This window comes from Sorex araneus, chromosome 6, assembly GCF_027595985.1.
Source record: "Sorex araneus isolate mSorAra2 chromosome 6, mSorAra2.pri, whole genome shotgun sequence".
Taxonomy (NCBI): domain Eukaryota; kingdom Metazoa; phylum Chordata; class Mammalia; order Eulipotyphla; family Soricidae; genus Sorex; species Sorex araneus.
The window spans coordinates 113,970,850-113,995,122 of NC_073307.1; the positions used below are offsets into that span (position 1 = coordinate 113,970,850).

At 45.0% G+C, this 24,273-nt stretch overlaps 1 protein-coding gene across 1 annotated transcript in view; it reads left to right on the forward strand.

Annotated features, from left to right (window-relative positions):
- The window catches only part of LOC101554674 (F-actin-monooxygenase MICAL2), a 78,769-nt gene that overhangs the window by 25,282 nt on the left and 29,214 nt on the right, over nt 1-24,273 (forward strand). The window contains exons 7-9 of the mRNA XM_055143659.1: nt 13,706-13,821; nt 19,342-19,434; nt 22,778-22,871. Of these exons, the coding sequence (XP_054999634.1) occupies nt 13,706-13,821; nt 19,342-19,434; nt 22,778-22,871 (303 nt within the window). The remainder of the gene's footprint in view (nt 1-13,705; nt 13,822-19,341; nt 19,435-22,777; nt 22,872-24,273) is intronic.

Genomic DNA, 24,273 nt, shown 5'->3' on the forward strand with positions numbered 1-24,273 from the left:
ATCACACCCAGTGGTGCTCAGTACTTCTGGCTCTGTACTCAGGGATCATTCCTGGTAGTGTTCAGGGGATCGTATGTGCTGCCAGGGATCAAACATAGATCAGGCATGTGCAAGACAAACGTCTTGCCCATTGTACTGTCTCTTCCATCCACATAATACACTCTTGAGGTCTTCTTCAATGTCTAGCAATGTTTTATTGTTTTAGTTTTGAAGTTTTAGAGTTATAACACAATTTTCCTTAGATATATTTCCAGATATTTGATTGGGGGTGATGTTGCATTTTTTTTTCACTGATTTTGAGATATTTGATATTTAGGAATACTAAGTCTTCAGGTCTAAGTATATACTATAGCCCTCTACTTAGGCACCATTCTTTAAAAATTTTTGTTCTATCCTTTATCTGATATACTTGTAAATATTTTCTCCCACTTAGGGTCCCAAGTGATAGTATAGTTGGTAGGACATTTGCTTAGAGTACCTAGGCCCCTCATATGGTTTCCCAAATCCACTGGGAGTAATTCCTGAGCACAGGAGTAACCCTTGAGCACTGCTGGGTGTGACCCAAAACAAAAACAAAAAAAAATTTTTTTCTCCCACTCAGTAAATTGTCTTTTTCTTTTTCTTTCTTTTTTTTTTTTTTTTTTGGCTTTTTGGGTCACACCCAGCGATGCACAGGGGTGACTCCTGGCTCTGTACTCAGGAATTACCCCTGGTGGTGCTCAGGGGACCATATGGGATGCTGGGAATCGAACCCAGGTCGGCCGCGTGCAAGGCAAATTCCTTACCTGCTGTGCTATTGCTCCAGCCTTCTTCCTTCCTTCCTTCCTTCCTTCCTTCCTTCCTTCCTTCCTTCCTTCCTTCCTTCCTTCCTTCCTTCCTTCCTTCCTTCCTTCCTTCCTTTTTCTTTCTTTCTCTGTCTCTCTTTTCTCTCTTTCTTTCTTCTTTCTTTCTTTCTTTCTTTCTTTCTTTCTTTCTTTCTTTCTTTCTTTCTTTCTTTCTTTCTTTCTTTCTTCCTCTCTTTCTCTCTTTCTTTCTTCCTCTCTTTCTCTCTTTCTTTCTTCCTCTTTCTCTCTTTCTTTCTTCCTCTTTCTCTCTTTCTTTCTCTCTTTCTTTCTTTCTTTCTTTCTTTCTTTCTTTCTTTCTTTCTTTCTTTCTTTCTTTCTTTCTTTCTTTCTTTCTTTCTTTCTTTCTTTCTTTCTTTCTTTCTTTCTTTCTTTCTTTCTTTCTTTCTTTCTTTCTTTCTTTCTTTCTTTCTTTCTTTCTCTTTTTCTCTCTTTCTCTCTTCCATTTTGTTTTGTTTTATTTTTTGTCTGGAGGCTCATCCACATGTGCTCATGGCTGACTCCTGGCTCTGCACTCAGAGATCACTCCTGGTGGAGCTTAGGGGACCATATGGGATGTCCAGGATTAAACTCGGATTGGCCACATGCAAGGCAATTGCCCAACCCACTGTACTATTTATCAGATCCCAGTTGTCTTTTCATTTTTATGAAAGCATGTTTTAAACAAACAAGTTTTTAATTTGATAAAGTTAAGGTTATTAATTTTGTTCTTTTATAATTTAAGTGATATTTAAGAAAATCTTTGCTAAGCTCAAATTTGGCATAAACCTTATCTGTTCTGTTTTCTCCCAGAAATTTTACAGTTTTTAGCTTTCAGGCTTAAAATAAGTGTTCTAGTTACTTTTTTAAATAGTGAATAGAAGTTAGCAATTTGGCAGGAGAGGTATTACAGGGGATAAAACAATTAACATTGCATGTTATCCAAGTTCAATCCCCTGCATCATATATGGCTTCTTGAGCACTGAGTGATCCCTAAGCACATAGCCACGAGTGACCCCTGAGCACAAAAACAGGAGTAAGCACTGAGCATTGCAAGGTATGGCCCAACTCTGCCTGCTTCCCCATAAAAAGGTCAGCATTTTTTTTAATCTATAGGTTGGCACTACTTGTTAAAAAAAAAAAAAACTATTCTCCAATGAGTTACTTTGGCAACTTGATAATTAGTTGACAACATCTATGTGGATTTATCTTTATACTCTCTAATATGACCCATCAATCAATGTCTTTACTTTTACACCACAGTACACTCTTGATTGCTGTATCTTTAGAGCAAGTTTTGAAAAAGTATAGTGTGATTCCTCCAGTGTTTTTGTTTTTTTTTCCTTTTAAAATTTACTTTGGGGTTGGGAATATGGCTCAGTAGTAGAGCACACACCTGTATGAATGAAGCCCTGGGTTTCATTGCTGGCAACAACAGCAAAAACTTTGATGTTTCTGGGTCTTTTTGTTTCTGTGTTTTAGAAATAGCATTTAGGATTAATTTGTGAATTTCTACCAAATTAGCCAGCTGGAACTTTGAGTGGGATTATTATTTTTCCCTATAAATCAGACAAGGAAGAATGGAGACCTGATTTTTCCCATTGGTGATGATGGAATATCTCATAATTTAGCATATTTTCTTTGTTTTTAGATTTTTTTCAATTCATTGTATATGTTTGCATGAATGTTACCAAGCATTTACTTTAAGCAATTCATTTTTCTATTGTTGTTGTTTTGGATGGAATGACTTAATTTTTATTTTAGTTGCTCATTATTTATATGTAGAGACACAATTAACATTCAATTGTTTGTTAGTTTTTATGACTATTAATGCTTTATAATGTCCCTGCAAAATTCACTTACTATTCTAACAATTCTGTGGTGGAATTTTCTATAATGAAAACCATATTGTCTGCAAGTAAACATTTGTCATCTTTCTTTCTAATTTGTGTATCACTTGTATCACTTGTAATCCGGTTGATCTTCAATTTGCTCCAGCGGGTGCCTATAAAGTGTCCATTCATCCCTGAGGCATGCTAGTGTAGCCCAATGGCATCGGCTCGCTCCAGAAACGCGAAGAGCCTCAAACCGTTCATTCAGGTCTCATTCTAATTTGTGTACCTTTAAATTTTTTTTCTGCCCTATTATCAAATGTGGAGCACTATACAGTTAAAAAAAAGTGTTAAGAAGGGCTGGGGCAATAGCACAGTGGGTAGGGCGTTTGCCTTGCACACGGCCAACCTGGGTTCAATTCCCAGCATCCCATACGGTCCCCCAAGTACCACCAGGAGTAATTCCTGAGTACAGAGCCAGGAGTAACCACTGAGCATCACTGGGTGTGACCCGAAAAGCAAAAAAAAAAAAAAAGAAAAAAAGGTTAAAAAAAAGTGTTAAGAGTGTACATCACTGTATTTTTGTCTAATATCAGTGGGATTAGGGCTGGAGCAATAGCACAGTGGGTAGGACATTTGCCTTGCACGGGCCAACCCAGGTTCAATTCCTCTGTTCCTCTCTGAGAGCCCTTGTCTGCATGGCAGAGCCTGGCAAGCTACCCGTGACATATTCGATATTCCAAAAATAGTAACAAGTCTCACAATGGAGATGTTACTGGTGCCCGCTCAAGCAAATTGATGAGCAATGGGACAACAGTACTATATCAGTGGGATTATATTTCACTATCGTGTATACCATTTGCTCTATGGGGTTTTATTTTACTACTTTTTAACTTATAAAATTATCAGCTTAAAGAACTTCACTTGTGCTTATAGTTTTCTGTGAGTTTTTATCATGAATATTTACATTTATAATCAATAATTTTGTTACAACTATTGAGATATAGTCATATTTTTTACTTTAATCAGCAATGTGCTAGGGAACAATGTGCTGAATGTGTAAACTGATTGAGTTTTTATATACATTTGAAAATGTTAAACTGTTAATGTGTTCTTAGAGTAAACCTAAGTTGTTTTAAATGCATTATCACCCTATGTATTATTTTATTGTACTCTTTTATTGCTTTTAGTAGATGTACACCTATGTTCAAGAATGATTGTGGTTAAAATTTCATTTCTTGCAATATCTTTGTCAGATTTTGATATCAAAATTATGTAGCTCTTGGAACACAGTTGGAAAGTATCCCATTTTTTTGCTGTTCTCTAGAAAAAGGGGTTTCTGTTTGTTTTTTGGTGTTAATTCCTTTTATTTATTTTATTTTTTTTACCATTTTTTAAAATTTTATAAAGTTGTTCATGATGATTGATTACATTCAATATTTCAACACCAATCTTACATCTTTACACCTTCCCAACACTGTTATTTCCAATTTTCCCAACCACTACCAAAGCCTGCCTCAATAGCAGGTCCTAAATAATTCATTTTATATTGCTTGTTATGAATAATTAGCTAAAAATGATCAAGAAAGTTTTCCTTGGAAGAAAGTATGTGAAGATTGTTGTATCTCACCCTGGAGTCATTAGGCCCTTGTGAAAGAGATTACTAACATGTGCTACAGGTAAAGCCTTATGTACTGATATTTTTTTCATCGAAATTGTTGCCTTCTACTTTACATCCGATCCAGTTGTGGTGTCCTACTCCTGTATATCAGTGGTGTAGAGTATGAGATGTCATACTTGAAGCTGTGAATGCAGCCATGTGCTCCAGGAATTCTAAAATTTTGAATGGGGTAATACAGCTGGAATTAGATTTTTAACTGGCTGGTGACTTTGGAGTCTTGAAGCATCTCTGAAACCTGTTGATCTCTTCTGAGGGAGTTAATTCCTTTTTTTTTTTTTTTTTGCTTTTTGGGTCACACCCAGTGACGCTCAGGGGTTACTCCTGGCTTTGCACTCAAAAATTACTCCTGGCAGTGCTTGGGGGACCATATGGGATGCCGGGGATTGAACCCGGGTCGGCCGCATGCAAGGCAAATGCCCTACCCGCTGTGCTATCGCTCCAGCCCCCCGGAGTTAATTCCTTTTAAAGAAAACATTTGGACATGTCTTAAGTCATCAAAAATAGAATTATGTTTGTGGAAAAATTGTTTTGTGAAATAATTTTTTTTTGGCTTTTTGGGTCACACCTAGGGCTGGAGTGATAGCACAGCAGGTAGGGCGTTTGCCTTGCATGCGGCCGATCTGGGTTCGATTCCTCCTCCCCTCTCAAAGAGCCTGGCAATCTATGGAGAGTACTTCAACCGTGGTGTATTCCATATGCCAAAAACAGTAACAATAAGTCTCACAATGGAGATGTTACTGGTGCCCGCTCGAGCAAATCGATGCTCAACAGGATGGCCGTGGTACCGTGATACCAGGTCATACCCAGCAATGCACAGGGGTTACTCCTGGCTCTGCACTGAGGAATTACTCCTGGCGGTGCTTAGGGGACCATATGGGATTCTAGGAATTGAACCTGGGTCAGCCGCATGCAAGGCAAACATCCTACCCGTTGTGCTATTGCTCCAGCCCCGCTGCCAGTGATATACTTAGGCCTGTGCCTCTCAGGTCCAGCAGTGCTGATGGCCCCCAGGACCACCCCTTCAGTGTTCAGGGAACCATCTGGGTACCCAGAATCAAATCTGGGCTTCCTGCATTCAAGCCATGAGCTACAACTTTCTCAGCTGTTTCCTCAGTCTCTGTCTCATTTTTATCATCAGTTCACATTTATTTTTATTTCTTCTTTGACTTATGAAAATAGTGAAAAGTAGTGCTTAAATTCTTACAATTTTTAAAGTTTTTACTTATAATTTTTATTGTCCATTTTAAATTTTTATCTCATCATTGTCTGATGACCCCAAAGGACCTTTGGAATTTGTTGACACTTGTTCTATAACTTGGCATTTATCACCAATTCAGTGTTATGTTCCATAGTCTCTAGAAAGAAATGTGTGTAGAGAAGTGCCAGTCTATCTATACATAATTAGGATAAATGTATTAGTAGTGTTTGTTCAAATCTATACCTGTACATTTTGTCATCACCTGTAATTCTAATTGACTATAAATGGTAGCTCCTATAATCTCTTTGGGTTCAATAATTTGTTAGAATGGCACAAAATCTTGGGCAATGCTTAGTTGTACTTATCAGTTCATTATAAAGGATGTGATAAACGATTCAGATACAGAGGCTAATTTTTAAAAATGCAGGGCTGGAGCAATAGCACAGCGGGTAGGGCATTTGCCTTGCATGCAGCTGACCTGGGTTCGATTCCCAGCATCCTATATGGTCCCCTGAGTACCACCAGGGGTAATTCCTGAGTGCAGGAGACAGGAGTAACCCCGGTGCATCACCGGGTGTGACCCAAAAAGAAAAAAAATGCATAGAATAATGTCTGGGAGATGCCCAAGCCCAGGAGTTCCGGAATTCATCACTCCGCATGGAGCCCGCACCCTCCAAACAGGGCCTGTGTTCACAACCCAAACTCTCCAAATTCTGTACTTGAGGAATTGCTATGGAGACTTCACCAGGTCAGCCAGACTGATTACTTAGTCACTTTCCAGCTGCTCTCTTGTCTCCCGAGAACAATGTGTGGAGACTGAAATGATGTGTGGACTCTTCTGATCTAGGGTTTCTGGTGACCAGCCCCCTACCAAGCGTCTTCACCAGTACTCCTATTACCCAGGAAATTTCAAGGGATACAGAAACTGTCTAACAGGGGTCAAGCACTAAATAATAGCTAGAACCAAGGATAGCGACCAATGTACATATGCTTATTATTTTATACTCTCTTATGTCCTGTCTCATTGAGCCTGAAGTACAAGGTCACAAAGTTCTTCTTTACCTAGTTCTGTTGAGACTGAAGCGGTCATCAAAGCCCTAGCCAAACGAGTGTTCAAACTCAATACATCAAGATCCTCTGAGAGCTGTATTACGGATTCACCACCAGGATCTCACCATTCTACAAGGAACTGATCATTGATATAAAGAGAGAGGTTCGGTAGGGTGACACCATTTCACTGAAACTCTTCAGTGCCACCCTCGAGAACATCATGCGATGACTGGAATGGGAAGGAATGGGAGTGAAGATAGTTGGTCGGCAACTACACCACCTCCACTTCGCTGATGACATCATTCTAATAATACCAAATATTAGCCAAGCGGCACAAATGCTGGCTGACTTCAACCTCAAGTGTGGAAAGGTCAGACTGCAGCTGAACCTGAACAAGACGATGCTCATGAAAAAACGAACTAGTCCCTGACGTTCCATTTGCTCTCAATGGAACGAACATCTCCGAATGCAGCAGCTATGTGTACCTGGGTCAAGAACTCAACATGAGGGGCTGGAGCAATAGCACAGCGGGTAGGGCATTTGCCTTGCACGCGGCCAACCCGGGTTCTAATCCCAGCATCCCATATGGTCCCCTGAGCACTGCCAGGGGTAATTCCTGAGTGAAGAGCCAGGAGTAACCCCTGTGCATCGCCGGGTGTGACCCAAAAACCAAAAAAAAAAAAAGAAGAAAGAACTCAGCATGAGGAATGACTTGCGCCAGAACTGGGCAGGAGGAAGAGAGCAGCATGGAACACCTTCAAGAGCGTCGAAGAAGTGGTTAAGAGGACAAAGAACCCTCCGGCTCCAGGCACATTTTTTTTTTATTTTTTTATTTTTTATTTTTATTTTTTTAAATTAATTTATTTTTAATTAGAGAATCACCGTGAGGGTACAGTTACAGATTTATACACTTTTGTGCTTATACTTCCCTCATACAAAGTTTGGGAACCCATCCCTTCACCAGTGCCCATTCTCCACCACCCGTAAACCCAGTGTCCCTCCCACCCTCCCCAATCCCATCTCCCCCCCACCCCACCCTGCCACTGTGGCAAGGCATTCCCTTCTGTTTTCTCTCTCTAATTAGCTGTTGTGGTTTGCAATAAAGGTGTTGAGTGGCCGCTGTGCTCAGTCTCTAGCCCTCATTCAGCCCGCAACTCCCTTCCCCCACATGGCCTTCGACTACAATGTAGTTGGTGATCGCTTCTCTGAGTTGACCTTTCCCCGGAACGTGAGGCCAGCCTCGAAGCCATGGAGTCAACCTCCTGGTACTTATTTCTACAGTTCTTGGGTGTTAGTCTCCCACTCTGTTATTCTATATACCATAGATGAGTGCAATCTTTCTATGTCTGTCTCTCTCTTTCTGACTCATTTCACTCAGCATGAAACTTTTCATGCCCATCCACTTGTCTACAAAATTCTTGACCTCCTTTTTTCTAACAGCTGCATAGTATTCCATTGTATAGATGTACCAAAGTTTCCTCAACCAGTCATCCGTTCTGGGGCATTCGGGTTTTTTCCAGATTCTGGCTATTGTAAACAGTGCTGCGATGAACATACATGTGCAGATGTTGTTTCGATTGTACTTTTTTGCCTCTCTGGGATATATTCCCAGCAGTGGTATTGCTGGGTCAAATGGGAATTCAATATCTAATTTTTTGAGAGTCGTCCAAATTGTTTTCCAGAAGGGCTGAACCAGTCGGCATTCCCACCAGCAGTGAAGAAGGGTCCCTTTCTCCCCACATCCTCTCCAACAGCGGTTGCTTTTGTTCTTTTGGATGTGTGCTAGTCTCTGTGGTGTGAGGTGGTATCTCAAAGTTATTTTGATCTGCATCTCTCTGATGATTAGTGATGCAGAGCACTTTTTCATGTGCCTTTTGGCCATTCGTATTTCTTCCTTGGTAAAGTTTCTGTTCATTTCTTCGCCCCATTTTTTGATGGGGTTGGATGTTTTCTTCTTGTAGAGTTCAACCAGGCCAGGCACATCTTTTTGACTCCACCGTTCTTCCTGCACTAACATAAGCCTCAGAGATCTGGGCCGGACGAAAACAGGATGAGAATGCTATTCAGATATCCCAAAGAGGAATAGAAAGAGCCATGCTAGGAGTATCACGTTCCACTCAAGTGAGAGAAGGAATCTGGAGTTCCGACCTCCGTCAACGGTCAAGAATCAGGGATGCTGTCTCCTTTGCCAAGGTGTCAAAATCAGATGGTCCGGACACGTAATTTGATTCAGAGACGACCACTGGACTAGAGCCTTACCGACTGGACTGGATTCCACAGGATGTCAAAAGACCGAATGGCCGCCCGCCAACGAGATGGTCAGACTTTGTCAAAACCCTGAATGAACGATTTGAGGCTCTTCCTGTTCCTGGAGTGAGCAGATATCATTGAGCTACACTATCATGCAACAGGGACAAATGGAGACGTTACTGGTGCCCGCTCTAGCAAATCAACGGGATGACAAGTGACAAATGACTCTCTTATGTCCATCAATGGTGTCATAAAGAACTTTAAAACCATAAAGAAAATTTTAATTTACTTTTTCTGGAACTAGCACATGTTAAACTTATATCTACATTTTTTTCTTCTATTAGGTATATTCTTTCTCCCACAGAACTTCTTTTGATGTGGTGGGGGGCTTGGTAGGACACATACAGCTGTACTCAGAAGCTTTTTCTGGCTCTGTGCTCAGGGATCACTCCTGACAGTGCTCAAAGGACCATCTGTGGTGTGGAGAATCCAATCAGGATTGACTGTGTACAAGGCAAGGCCTTGCCTCCTAACTACCCCTCAAGTTGAAACAGAGGTTTTCGTTTTTGTTTTGTTTTTTAACATTTCTCTTACATTCATGCCTATTACATTATTCTAGCTTATTATTTAAAAATACCCTTATTTTTGCTTAGTTTTGAATGGTCCTTTCATCGTACATATGCTTCCTGATTGGTCATTTTTTCCTTCAGCAATTTAATGCCATTACATTGTCTCGTTGGCTTATTTAGATTCTGATGAGATGTCAGTGATGATTCTTATCATTGTGTCTTTGCATGCAAGATCAGTTTTCTTTGTTTTTAAGATTTTATCTATGTCTGGTTTTGACAATCTTATTATCATGAGTCTTGCCATGATTTTCTTTGTGTTTATCTTGAGTGTGGTTTATTGGGTTTCTTGGAACTGTGGATTTATAATTATAATTACATTTGGATTATTTTCAGCAGTATTACGTCAACTACTTTTTCTGCTCCTGCTCTCCCCTCTCTCCTTCTGTCACTTCAATGACATGTATTTTTAACTTGATATTGTTCGTCAGGTTGTTGGAATTCCATTTTTTAGATTTTTTACAATCTTTCCCCATGTATCATTTTTAGTAGTTCATATCACTATTGTTTCCTTTTTTTTTTTTTTTTTGCTTTGGGCAACAGCTGGCTGTGCTCAGGAATTATTCCTGACTCTGCATTCAGGGATCACTCCTGGCAATTCTGGGGAGGTTGGGAAGACATACAGGGTATAAGGGATCAAACAGGGGGTCAGCCATATGCAAGGGAAATGCCTTAACCCCTGTACTACCTCTCTGGCCACATTATATTATTTCACTCAATAGTTTCCTCTGCAATATTTAATCTGTTCAGTTAATTCAGTGAACATTTTATTCAGGTTTTGCATTTTTTGGCTTTATAAGGTTTCATTTGGTTTTACATATATCATCTCCTTTGTCCTCATTTTAGTTATGCTTTCTTTTATACTTTTAGCACATTTATGATGACCTTTTTAAAAGTTCTTGTTTATTAATTCCATCACTTCTGTTATTTCTGAGTCTTTTATTTGTTGACTTTTGATTGTCAGACCCATTGTCCTATCTTTTTGCATTCTAGTTATTTTTTTAATTAATTTATTTTGCTTTTTGGATCACACCCAGCGATGCACAGAGGTTACTCCTAGCTCTGCACTCAGGAATTACTTCTGGCGGTGCTCAGGGGACCATATGGGATGCTGGGATTCGAACCCGGGTTGGCCACATGCAAGGCAAATGCCCTACCCACTGTGCTATCACTCAAGCCCTAGCATTCTAGTTGTTTACTGACTCACTGTTACATTTTATTTCGATTTGCTTTCTCTGTCTAAAAAATATTAACTAAGCAGTAAAGAATATTTGGGAGACAGTAAAGTAGTTGCATTTTTGTGCATTTCTAGGCTTAATTTATTAAATAATCAGATTTGTTTTTACAAATGTTCAGGTAAACCTGGCAGAATCTTTGCTAATTTATCTGAGGCTAATTTATCTCTATCACTCTAAGTGTATTTCTGCTATCGTCTCTACCAGTGTGTTCCATATCTATTCTATCCTGACTGGGTAGCACTGTAGCACTGTAGAACTGTTGTCCCGTTGTTCATCTATTTGCTCGAGCGGGCACCAGTAACATCTCCATTGTGAGACTGGTTGTTACTGTTTTTGGCATATCGAATACACCACGGGTATTCGATTGCCAGGCTCTGCCATGGGGGCGAGATACTCTCGGTAGCTTGCCGGGCTCTCCGAGAGGGACGGAGGAATCAAACCCCAGGTCAGCTGCATGCAAGGCAAACACCCTATCTACTGTGCTATCACTCCAGTCCTAACTGGTAAGTCCTGAATATTCCCCAGGTCAATAAAACTTGACAGATTAGTTAGTCTGAAGACTACCTTCAGCCGTTTGCCCAACTCATGCACTTTCTTTCTGTGTGCCACCTCTGGCTGACTAGGAATAAGATGCTCATTTCTGAATGAGCTCTTTTCCTGTGTAGCTCCCTCCTCTCCAGTGTCTTGTCTGGGTCCACACATTCCAACTACCTCAACCCTCTCACACTCCTGCTCTGTCTTTTCAATGCAGTGACTTTCCTGCCCTCTGTTTAGATTCATGTTCTTTCTACTTAGAGTCTAGAAAGTGGCTCTAAGGAGGTGATTATGGGCACCACCTCATTTCTTCTCTTCTCAATTGCCCATTTTCCCTGCCTGCTGCCCTTCATATTTTTTGTCCTAACTTCAAGAGCTCCATCCAAAATTCAAGAACTCTGGGAGATCAATCCCAGAATCAGTTGCTTCATTACAGTCCAAGTAGAATGTTGCAGCCAGGTGCTGTGGATAGCTCAGCTCAGCTTCTCCCAGAATCTCCTTTATACAGACTTTGCATTTGCCATATCATTCCTTCTTTTGTTTTTGTTTTTGTGTCATACTGGCAGTTCTTGGGGATTACTCCTGGCTCTGCACTCAGAAATCATTTCTGGAAGACTCAGAGGACCACATGGTGTGCCGGGGATCGAACGTGGGTCAGCTGTGTGCAAGGCAAATGCTTTACCTGCTGAACTATTGCTTGCACCTCTCAGTCCCACTTTTACTACAGATTAGTAATATTTTAGTTCTTACATGTTATTTGGTATAATGAGGCAGCTGGGGTCTGGGAACACTCAAAATTTTTTCCATGTAAATTAATGGTAATTGCTTCTTTACTTTATGCCAGTTTGGCTTTGGAAAATTCTCCCAAGAATGCACTATTTTCAGATGGGGGGCAGGGAATCTGGTATTGTGGTATTGTTCATTTGGACCAATAATAATGATGAAGTATTACCCGATGCTGACAATATTTATGAAATCACCCACAACAAACCAGGCCCCATGCTAGGTTCTTCACATTGATTATCTTTCTCCTTCCCTGTTTGTAATCCTGATCCCCAAAACTCAGGGAGATGAAATCTGTTCCTTCAAACTTGCACTGTAGGAAAGCGGGAAGTGAGACACTCTCGTGCCTTCTTGTGTTATGATGCTGTTTTGGGAACCCATCTTTACCTGAGTTTTCCCATCTGGCAAAATCAAAGTGGAAAACAGTTAACTCCCTCCCCAGAGAAGCTGTGTTATTAAAGAGACATTTTGCGTTGCTTTGCATCAGAGAGAGTAGCATATGTAAATGTGTGCTCCTGGAGGTGAAAATTGCCCTTATTTTGAAAAACTTGGCCTCTCCCACTGGGGTGAATAGCTGAAAATTATGGGGAGGGAAAAGCAGGCTGAAGAGAATCAACCTCCCTCCCTACCCAATACATATTTCTATTCAGATTTAAGCCGCACTGCCGGAGAGTAAAGATTAGCCAATGGCAGGGTCCTAGCTGGCTCTGATAGTGGGTGTCCTGCAGGAGTGAAGGCAGATATTAATCATTAACTCTGCATCAGGTTGATATGTTGGGGCAGATGTTCTTGCTGTGAAGAACAGAAGCCTCCCGTGGCACCTTGAAGACTTTGTCACACATGGGCCACCGCGAGATCACAAAGGATTCCTAGTTAACGTGGGCACCTTGCCACCTCTCCCCACCTTCCTCTTGTTCCAAGTTGGCATCTCCCCTGCCCCCGGCCTCCCTGCGGGCCCTGCACTGTTGAGTTTCTCTATCTTCAATGGCCTTTCCTGGCATTTGAATCATCACTTCCATGATGTGATAATATCTGCAAGTTGGGAAAATAAAAGTGGCATTTGTTTAGCCATAATTAATGAAATATTTATGTTGCATGAGACTATGTGATAAAACCTTAAGCTTAGAGTCCTTTTGCTTCTGATTACATTTGGGATTTTTTTTTCTATGACCAGACATTCTGACGCCAGCTCTTTTACACTGAGCAGATGTCATGTAGTAAAAATGGGTGCCAGATGCTGTGAGCCGCAGAAGGGCAATTTGTTTAAGAGCTGGCTTGGACTTTTTTTTTTTTTTTGCATTCAATTACTCCACAGAACGAACCTTACACAAGCATTTAGGTAACTTTGCTAACTCCGGGCAGGCATTTTAATAATAGATTTCATCTCTGAATGCATTCTAAACAACACACCATATAAATGGTGTTTAAGGAATTAATTGATTTCTGCATAATACCTTTTTTTTTTTAATTTGAAAAGAGAGCTACAAAGCTCTTGGCAGCAACCCAGAAATGTAATTAACGTGGTGGGCCAAATTTTCAGTTGCCCTTAGGTACTGCCTCCTCGAGATCGTGGCAGGTGCAGTGAGGGGTGGGCAGGAGATGGGAGGGGGGCCAGAGTGAGGGGCTGGTGGCTGAGGGTCAAGAAGCGGGGAAGGAATTTAGGAGGTCACTGAGATTTCTTTCCCACTCCAGGCCCTCAGTGCCTCTCCAGCAACAAGCCTGAGGCAGAGACGCTCTCCTCCACCTCCTCCACGGCCTCCTCCTCAGTGGATGAAGAATTTGATCCTCTGCCTTCTTTGCAGTCAAAGGTAACAGCTCTTGGCAAGCCCGTAAGGGCCTTGGCTCGCGCAGACCGTTTACCCTCCAGATTGCACCGCCAATGTGGGCTCCAGCTGCGGTGGTTTCATTAGGAGGCTCACGTTTCATTGCATCTGACAGCAGCCGCTCTCTCTACCTGGGACACCCCAAGAATTCTCTTTTTCCTCTTCTTTTAAAACTTTAGCAGCTTGCCTTTCTCAGAGACTCAAATTGGGATAGGAGGTGGGCGGGGGGCGGGGGGTGGTCAGGGAAGCAAAACTAACGCCAGACATATTTCCTTGAGACCCTTTGGTGACTGCCACTCTGAAAGTGGATGTAGAATGTGGTCCAGCAAGCAAAGCCTCGAAAAAATGACAACCAGCAAAGGCACGTGTCCCTGGGGGGAGCACAACTTCATTTAAGAAGCACTCGCAGCAGATTGCATGGAAAATGTTAGGTTTGTTCTAATAAGAAATACGAAACGAACCATACAGCTTCATCGAGGTGGGGTGTTCCGAAAAGCCCCACAAAGGCAGAGTTCACGGGGTGCTGGTTCCCCTGGGTGAGGGTGTCCTCCTGCTTGCGTTAGGAGCATCAGTATTTCTGCCTGGTACTTCCAGGAGCTCCATGTCCAGAGAGTGAGAAACACAAGAGGGACTGGATGAGGGCACATGTCTGACCTGGGTTCAATCCCTAGCACCACCCTGTCCACCCAGCATAATTGGGGGCAGCCCAGGAGGCCCCCAACATTACTAGGGAGTCCTGGGGGTCCTTGGCACTACGGGTCCAGAGCAATATCACTTCCTTGTGTCTTTGTACTAAACTGACAGCTTGATTGGCCCAGAATCTCCAGCGCAGCCCCTGAACCACTTAAGCACTGTCTAGGAACACCCCCCCACACACACACACACACCCCAAAAGGGAAATAAAAACCTAAAAACCTAAGTCTGTGTCTTTAAATACGTCTGTTGGTTGCACAGAGAAATGCATCCCGGGAATAAACCAAACTGTTGTTTTCTTTACCCGCTGGGGCTGGAGAATTTTCACTGGGGGCGGAGGGGTTGGGGGGTGAGTGGCTGGACAGAAAATGCTGCCCCAGGGGATGGAGAAGCAGCTCCCTGCTCTGGCAGTGTTTATTTTTTGGAGCAGAGAGGATCTGAGGAGCAAGGGAGAGAACCAAATGTATTTACTTAGACTCAACTTTTCCATATCTGGCATTAGGAGCTTTGGCGGCATCTCAAGTCACTCAGGGGTTCCAGCTCCCCAAGGCTGGGCTTGGAGCGAGTCAGCAGGGGCTGGTATGGTGTGTGTGTGTGTGTGTGTGTGTGTGTGTGTGTGTGTGTGTGTGTGTGTGTGTGTGTGTAGTGTGTATGAGAGAGAGAGAGAGACAGAGAGAGAGAGAGAGAGAGAGAGAGAGAGAGAGAGAGAGAGAGACTATATATATGATTTTTTTCTGTTTAACTGTGGGGCATCTCTGATGAGTTGATATTCCATGCAGGTTCTGTGCGCTGTGTTGATATTTGAGATTTTCTCACTACTCTTCTCAGCCCCTAAGTTAATTCTGTACTGAAGCAAGGCAGAGACCCCAGACCAGCCATTGTCCCCCACTCCTGGAGACTCAGAGTGGAGCAGCACGGATACCTGGGCGGACCCAGACCTGGGGCCCAGGATGAGCCTTACCAACAGCTCTTGTCCTCCCCCCCGGCCCAAGCAGAGCCCCTGGTGGCTGAAGCTGACCTGTGGGAAAGGTTGCCCATTCCCCTGGCTTCTGACAGGAGGGGAAGCTGCAAAGGGGTGACTTCCTGAGGACTCATCTTTCTAGAACAAGGAAAGATGTTTTTCCTCTCTCTTTTTCAAAATTCTGCCTGGTGCAAGTATGTCCCGGCCACAGGACTCAGAGCTTGCATCAGCCCTAATGAATATTTGCACAGGAAGCTGGAGGTTGGTCTTCCTCACTCTACCCCTGCTCCACGCCACCTTACCCACCCTGCCATGCCACTGTGCGTCTGGGACATTCTACCAGAAGCTTGACTGCCTCTACCCCTTCTCTTTCTCCGTCCTTGACCATTTTATTCTTTTAAATGGATTTTTTTTAATGTGGGGCCAAGGGTGGGACCATACCCAGATGTGCTCAGGAACACTTCTGACTCTGTGCTCAAGGATCACTCCTAGTGATACTCACAAATCATATGTGTGTCAGGGATTGAACTGGGACCAACCACATGGGAGGCAAGTGCCCTAATCTCTCTCTCTCTCTCTCTCTCTCTCTCTCTCTCTCTCTCTCTCTCTCTCTCTCTCTCTCTCCCCAGCCCTACTTCTTGACCTTTTCCTCTCTAAACCCCAAGCTTCCCTTCTCTCCTCCCCTCCCCCATTCTATTCTCCTCTCTACCCCTCTCCCTTTTTTTTTCTCTCTTCCTCTCCCCCCTCATCTATCATCACCATCATTGAGGCTCTAAAAATAATATCTGGTGGTATACCAGGAGGTGATCAGTCATGACCTAATACATCATCCTCTCTTCCATGTCCACATCCTTTAGAAAAGGCAATAAGTGACTGTCTTTGCGCTAGGGTCTTTTTGGCTCACCCGTGATAAAGCTCTTGGGGTTGGCAGCTTTGCGGCTGGCAAGTGTTCAGAGTGAGTGAGGCCTCGGCCCTTGACCTTGTGTTAGATGGCCTACCTTTAGGGGGGGAAGTTTTGTCTTTTCTACACATCAGGGCATGGCACAAAGAAAACAGGAGTAGGGAACGTGGCTGATGAATTCAGCTCACCTGGGCTCAGCTGCTGGCTCTCTAAGTGGCATCCTCTGGGGCAAGGTATTCAACTATCAGAATTTTTGGTTTTCTTCAGAGTGTATTTGAAGAATGAGTGTGATGATACACAGGAATTAATCAGAAGTGTGCCAGTACCTAGCACAAAATAAATGCTGGAATTGATTATGAAGATTAGTATAGAGGAAGCATAAGGTGTTTGTTAGGGCCGGGCAGATGGCTCAAAGGCTGGAGTGCAGGCAGGGGCCCCGGCTTTGATATCACACATCGCATGGTCCCCAGCACCCCTGGATGTAGCCCTGATAGACTCCAGCAGCACCACCTCACGTGGCCTGATCACTGAACCTGAAGGCTCACAGGGCTGGGCTAAAAATGACAAAGAGGTGCCCCTGAACACTTTTTGGTAAACACCACAGGGGCAAGGGAAAAGAGAGATTGTAAAACAAATGAACCAACTCCCATCCTGATTGAGTTGGGTGGTCTTTTCTAACAACCCCAGGATCATGACTCTTCCCCAACCCCTCCATAAAGATTCTGGCTTTCTAACTGCGGGGTTCCCCCCCATCCAAGAGATTCAGAACCCCCACTCTGGGATTGTCAGTTAGTCTACATGTTGTCCCCTCAAAACAGAGAAGATAAGACATGGAATAAATCTGAGTTCTGAGGGTGAACATTTTCTCCCAAGGATGAAGATCTATAAGATTCTAGATCCTAAGAGAATTCTAAAAAAAAAAAAAAAATGGCACGTTGTCATTGAGATAAGTGTTATTTTCTGGTGATCTGTAAATGTTCTGAAGCCTCAGGCTAGCTGCTTTCCTGAAGGGATGGAGGTTTCTCCACTCACAGTGGGGAATGGTGATGAGATGACAAGGACGCAGGGAGCCGGGACATGCTCACACTTTTCAGACACACCCTTTGCCACGGCTCACGGACCCAAAACCTCTGGCACAGTTTAGAATTAAGACTGTGTGATCTTTATTCCCACCTCACAAATTTATGACCCTTTTAATGGGAAAACATTCTGTTCAACCACAGTTTTGAATGTCCAGGTATCAGCCTAGCTGTAATCATTTTTTTTTTAATTCCATATTTGTCTCTGCCGTTATTTGGAGAGAATTTCTGGCATGCTCCAATTCCATCCTAATATGTAGAAAGCTGATGGGTGTGTGCAAAGAAGGCAGACTCCCGGCAAAGTAGCCCGATTCGAATATGTATTTTGCTGCCCAACCTGTAGGTAGAGTAGATAAACCCTTACAGCTACACATACGTACATGGAAAATAGATTATATTAAATTAGAATCAGGTCATAATACTATAGTCATGCTAATAATAACAAAAATCCTGGTAGCCACTGTTGACCTCACACCCTTTCCAAGTATTCTGCACGTGTCACGGTGCATTTAACTCGCCCCTTACTGCATGGCTCCCTGGCGACCCTGCATCCCGGCACCTCTCAAGGGAGGACACCAAGGCCGGAGAGTGGTGACTTGCTGAAACTCACACAGCCCAGCAGGAAGGCGACAGCAGCCCTCAGCGGCTCCTGGTTCCACCATTGTTCCCTGTGGGGCCTCACCCAGACACGTTCCCCGGAGCGCTGGTCTCTCCACTGCGCCCGTCCCTCTTGCTCCCCTGCAGCTGCAGCGGCAGCACTAGGACCCACAGTGTCTGTGTGCAACTGGCACAAGCACACCTAGAAGCCAGGGCCATTACTGGTGTGTTGGGACAAACAAAACAAACGAAGGAAGGACGATCCTCTGCTGACCTCAAGCCAAGAAACACTGTCTTCTTTTCTGTTAAATTTAAAAATATTTACACTGAAATAACATGGTACTAAATTATTTATATATATTTATCTATTTCCAGTTTTAATGAGGTAAGTCATATTCAGACTAAGGACTGTTTTAGTGGCTGTGAGGGTTTTTTTAAAGTGTGTGTGTGTGTGTGTGTGTGTGTGTGTGTGTGTGTGTGTGTGTGCACGTGAGTTTGTCCCCAGTCTGTCATCTTTGGGCCTTGTGGTAGAAAAAACTATAATGTATATACAAAGAGAGTATAATTCTTTATTATCTCTTCCTCTACCTGAACTAAATCGGTTCTCTATAAAGTCACTTCCACCTGCATTCCCACACATACCCTCTACACACACACACACACACCAGTTACACAAACTAGCATTTACTTCATGGGACTATTTAAATTCCTTAAAAATTAAATTAAAATAGAATCTCGCATGCTGAAAGTAGACTATAGACCGAACATGATGACCACTCAATACCTCTATGGTAAACTACAACACCCAAAAGGAGAGAGAACAAAAGGGAATGCCCTGCCGCGGAGCAGGGTGGGGTGGTGGGGGATGGGGTGGGGGTAGTGGGAGGGATACTGGGAGCATTGGTGGAGGAGAATGGGCACTGGTGGAGGGATGGGTAAACGATCACTGTATGAGTGAAATGCAGACACAAAAGTTCATGAGTTTGTAACTGTACCTCACGGTGATTCACTAATATAATATTTAAAAAAATAATAGAATCTCTTATTCTCCTCATTCTAGTGTCCAGCGGTCATAGGTGGCTCATGACACCCGTGTCTTAACACAGATTAACCATCCCAGCACAGAAGCTCCTATTGGGCTTCATGGTTTCTAGAAGCTGAGACCACCCGGAGGCCGTGGGTTGGAGAGGGCAAAGCCCACGGGATTTGATGAATTTTATAAACGTCAGCCCTCTTTCCCTCAGACATTTATTTTTCTCTTTGGATCTTTATAGGAGAGGAAGACACTTAAAAGAAGAAAGAAGCTGGAAAGGGAAACAAAGCAACTGGCCAAGCAAGCAGAACTGAAACGCCTTTATAAAGCACAGGTCAGGGAAAAAATAAATACCTGAGGGGTGAAGGGGGCTGGGCACGGGCACCTATGCAGGGAGTATGTGTGGGATTGGCGTGGATGGTGGACAACATCAGTCCCTCTTTCCCGAGCAACCAGGTCCGGGCTGTTCCAGAGGCCCTGATTAGCCCCCTGGGAACCCGGGGCCTGGAGAGCCTGGTGTGGAACTAATCACAGTCCCCACATCCCCCATGTAGACCTGGGTCCAGACACTGGGATGCAGCCGGACTCTGGCGTCATAGTGGGGGCCTTTATTCAGTCCCAGAGAAAGCAGGCCCCGCTCCCTAATTCCTGACCATGTCTCTCCTAAGCTGACAGTGACGCAGCCCCTCTAGTCCAAAATGAGCTGAAAGCGGAAGGATCCTGCCTTCTGATACCGATTCCCAGGTCTTTTGTTCACTGAGATGTTTCTGCCCAAGATGGCCTTGCCTGCTCTGCCACAGATGGGCCCCGTGACCCATGAGAGTTGGGCAGTCTCCCTCTCCTCTGGCCCCCAGACCAGCCACAGAGAACATGGGGGCAAGGACAGGATTTAGAATGACCACTTGCGTTAGCCTGGTGTACTCTTACACCTCTTTGTCCACTTTCCTCTGCATCTGACCATGCTGTCCTATAGGTTGTTTTAGATCAGAAAGCCCCCCCCCCCCCCGCACAGTTCAACCTCTACCTATAACAGAGACTGATTTAGGGGTCACCCCTTCCACCAACACACAGGGAAACTTTCCACAACCAGCCTCTGCTCACTCTTGAGTTGGGTTGGGGGGACGGGGTCTCCCAAGCAGGGAGCACCCCTCCCAACAATTCTCAGTCAACTGGTTCCAGACACTCATAGTCATGACCCGGGATATGGTGCTGCCAGGCTTCGTGGTACCAGGGATGACCTTTGCCCTTGCTGGTGGTGCTTGGAGTCTTCCAGGTTGTAACCAGCAGATGCTCCGGGAACCACACAGTATCAGGGACAGAACTGGGGAGAGCAACATGCAAGGCCAATCCCTTAACCCCTGTATGATCTCTTCAGCCCCACATTTCTTTCTGAGACCAAGCCTGAATCTTTGTGATGTGGATTGGCAAACCCACCTATCCACCCTCTTTATTTTTTTCACTCCAGACTTAGGTGGAATGAAAGAACTAGAATAACCTTTGAGTCCTAACCTGTTAGCCTCCGTATCTTTAAGGCGTTCACTTCAATTCTCTATATTTTTTTGAAGGAGGAGTTTGGGCCATACCCGAAAATATCAGGGATTACTCCTGACTCTGCAGTCAGAAATTACTCCTGGTGGGCTCAGAGCACCATATGGGATACCGGGAATCAAACCTGGGGTGGCTGCATGCAAGACAAACACCTTACCCACCCCACACTGTACTATCACTCCAGCCCCTCACCTGAGTTATCTAAACAATGGTGACTACAACTGATAGCTCAGGCTTCCATCCCAGCAGGCGATACACTGGGATATTGTCCTTGAGGCTGGACATTCAAGATCCAGGATCGCTTGGGGTTGGGTCTGAGGCTTCTCGGCCTCACCATCACCAGCTGCCTGCCCCAGGTCCGCCTGCAGCCTATGCCTGTGTACACACAGCGAGATCTCATCAGTGTCTGGTCCCTCCACAAGGTCCTCATGTAGTCTTCATAAATGATGGCCTCACTGAACCCAAATTACTTCCTCCACATACAAACACAGACTCATTGGGTCTAGAGAGACACTCTAGAGCATAGGGCACTTGCCTTGCATGTGGTCCACCTGGATTCCACCCCTCACATAGCACGTATGACCTCCCCCCTCCCCAGTGCCCCGCCAGGAGTAACCTCTGAGCAAATCACCAGATGTGTCCCAAGTCCTCCCCCACAAACATCACCAGTCACCAACAAAACACAGTCACCACTGGGGGTGGGGAGGAAACCAGTCAGCTATGATCACAGCCCTCTGGAATAAAAATCACTTCGAAGTTTCCCTTCCTTTAGCAATTCAGTTCCGTGTCAGCAAGAAACAAGCCTATAAAGATTGAAGTGTCATTATGAGGGAGACAGAGAGGAAGAGAGCAGAAAACTAGGAGTGGCTAGAGAGTCCAATCTACTTCCGGTTTTGCGTTTGGGGCTTTACAAGATCTGAACCAGGACACGCCAAGCCTGGGGGCTGCTCAGGCTCTCCCTCTGATCTCAGACTTCTCACGGCCTGACCTGTGTTTGGAAATTATAGCCCTGAATTCAGGCAGGAGCCCCAGAAGAGGGTGGGGTAGAGGAGGAAGAGGCACAAGAGTGCTGAGTGAGGAAGAGGAGGCACGCACCTGCTCTACCTGCCCAAACAGCTACCAGCTTTTCCCAGGCCTGGTCTGCCAGGTGCAAGGTCCATCCTGCCAAGAGACATGCCTTTTGGCTGCCCAGTGTTTGAAAACAGACAGTGCTGGTGCAGATGAACAAAGCTAAAAGGGCCGGAGAGAGAGTAGAGCAGGCGAGTCACTTGCCTTGCAATGCAACTGACCTGGGTTTGATCCCCAGCACCCCATCTGATTCCCTGCCTACCACCAGGAATAACCCTGAGCACAGAAACAGGAGCAAGCTCTGAACACTGCGGAGTGTGGCTCAAAAACAACACCTCCCCCCCCAAAAAAAATTACAAAAATTAATAGAAGAGAGGTTTTCCAATAGTTTTTCCTTCCCAAAAATATAGCAGTGAAAACTAGCTAGGAGGGGAGAATGGGCAGGTTGGTGCCAATGAGGCAGGGGGTGCCTGAACAGCTTAGGCAGGAAGGGATGAGGCTGTCCCCAGAGGCTGTGAACCTCTTGTGTCTGGTCTTAAAACCTGCTGTTATTAATAACGAGCCATCCTGCACTTGTGCCGTCCAAGGCCCCTGGGCCTTAGCCCCAGGGTGCAGATGCTCAGGTCAGTCACAGGGCAGACTGAGGAAGGAACGCCCAGGCCACGAGCTGCCTAGGGCTCCGGCTCCGGGTCAGAGATGAGGAGGCATCTGCTGGTTCATCCTGGGGAAATGGGATGTGATCACGCGTGTGAGCCTCCAAGCCTTGGCCCTGCTCTGAGGGTGAATGAAACACTCGGGACCATCCCAGGGGTGCCGTGAATAGAGTCAGAGGCTGAGGCTCCCGGTGGCCTAGAAGGCAAAGGGGACTGCTCACCTGAGGGCACCAGGCTGAGGTCTGCCGGGAGACTGTGGAGCTCACACAGACCTTTGGATTTGGATTTCCCACTGATGAAGGGAAATGACAGGATTGAGTGCTGGGGGAGTCAGGTATCCTCAGAGGGGTCCCTGGTGTGACGGTGTGTGTTGAAAGTCCCCATGTGACCTCCGGGCCTTGGTTACAGGACATCCAGAGGCAGTTGGAGGAGGTGGAGGAGAAGCAGAGGGCGTTGGAGATCCAGGGTGTGTGGCTGGAGAAGGCACACAGAGGAGAAGCAGGTAGGTGACCCCAGAAGGATGGGGTCGCAGGGGGCTTGGGCTTCAAGGCAGTGTGCTGAGAAGGGGACCAGGCCACCCCCCTGGGCAGAATGGTGAGACCTTGTCACCCTTTGTGGGTCTGTTCACATGGACCTGTGGGGGAAAAAAATCCCTAAGTGCCTCAACTTTCAAACTCAGACGAGTCTTTCAATATAGAATTCCTTCGAGACCCGTAGGGTCCTGGGGTCTCCAGCTCACACCTGCTGGCTGATTGCCCTTGGCCAAAGGTTCAGATAAATTCACGAGCTGGAGGTGGATATTTGAGCAACGTGGGGAGTCACTTAAAACCTGGACTTGGTGTCAAGGTCGCGGTGGGTCCTTTTACTTGCTATAAAACACTGGGTCAGTGACAGTTCAAACCTTCACCAGCTTTTGTTTTCTCCTCTGAAATGAGGAGAAAAGTGGTGTCTTGCTTATGATAGAGGCATCAACAAGGAAATCCTATAGGATGCTCATGTCTCTCACGTTGCCTGGCATGTGGGAGAGAAAGAAGCAGTTCGTCCTCCCACCAGAATCTCAGGCCCCAATGGAATTAACATGGTGAAGACCTGCCATGGGTGGGACATGAGAACACAGCGTGTGTAAGAGCACCTAGACACTGGGGCTGGAGCAATAGCACAGTGGGTAGGGCATTTGCCTTGCACGCGGCCGACCCAGATTCGATTCCCAGCATCCCATATGGTCCCCCAACCACTGCCAGGAGTAATTCCTGAGTGCATGAGCCAGGAGTAATCCCTGTGCATTGCCAGGTGTGACCCAAAAAGCCAAAAAAAAAAAAAAAAAAGCACCTAGACACAGCGTCTGCCTGTGAGGAGTTTATGGTCCATGGAGAGACACTCCGCAAAACTGAACCAAGTGGGACCTGAAGCAATAGTACAGCGGGAAAGGCTCTTATCTTGCACATGACTGACCCAGGTTCTATGATCCCTGGCACCACGTATGGTCCCTTGAGCATTGCGATGAAAAGGATGAGCTGACCAAGTGAGGGCATGTTTGTGTGCTGGAGAAGCAGTGGGCTATGGCGAGGCAGCAGAGGTATTGGCGCCAAATAGCCCTGTATGCAGTTTCCCTTCCTCTGTGTCTGGGCTGTGTGTCCCGGGGAATTGAGCCGAACTCCCCTGGCCCCAGATTCTTCTTGTTTGTTTTCTCTCTGTGGCCCTGGGTACTCAACCCCGGGGCCTGACATAGGCAAGGCACAGGCTCTTATGCCTCGCCTTGTCAAGCCCAACTTGGTCTCTGAGGCTTGACCTGAAAAATGGAGCAAATCATCTCCCCATTATCAGGTCATCTTGTGAACGAGGCTATTGAAGTGCAAAGTGTCTCCCAGCATGTTTATCATTCAATAAAGATAACCTGGTATTGT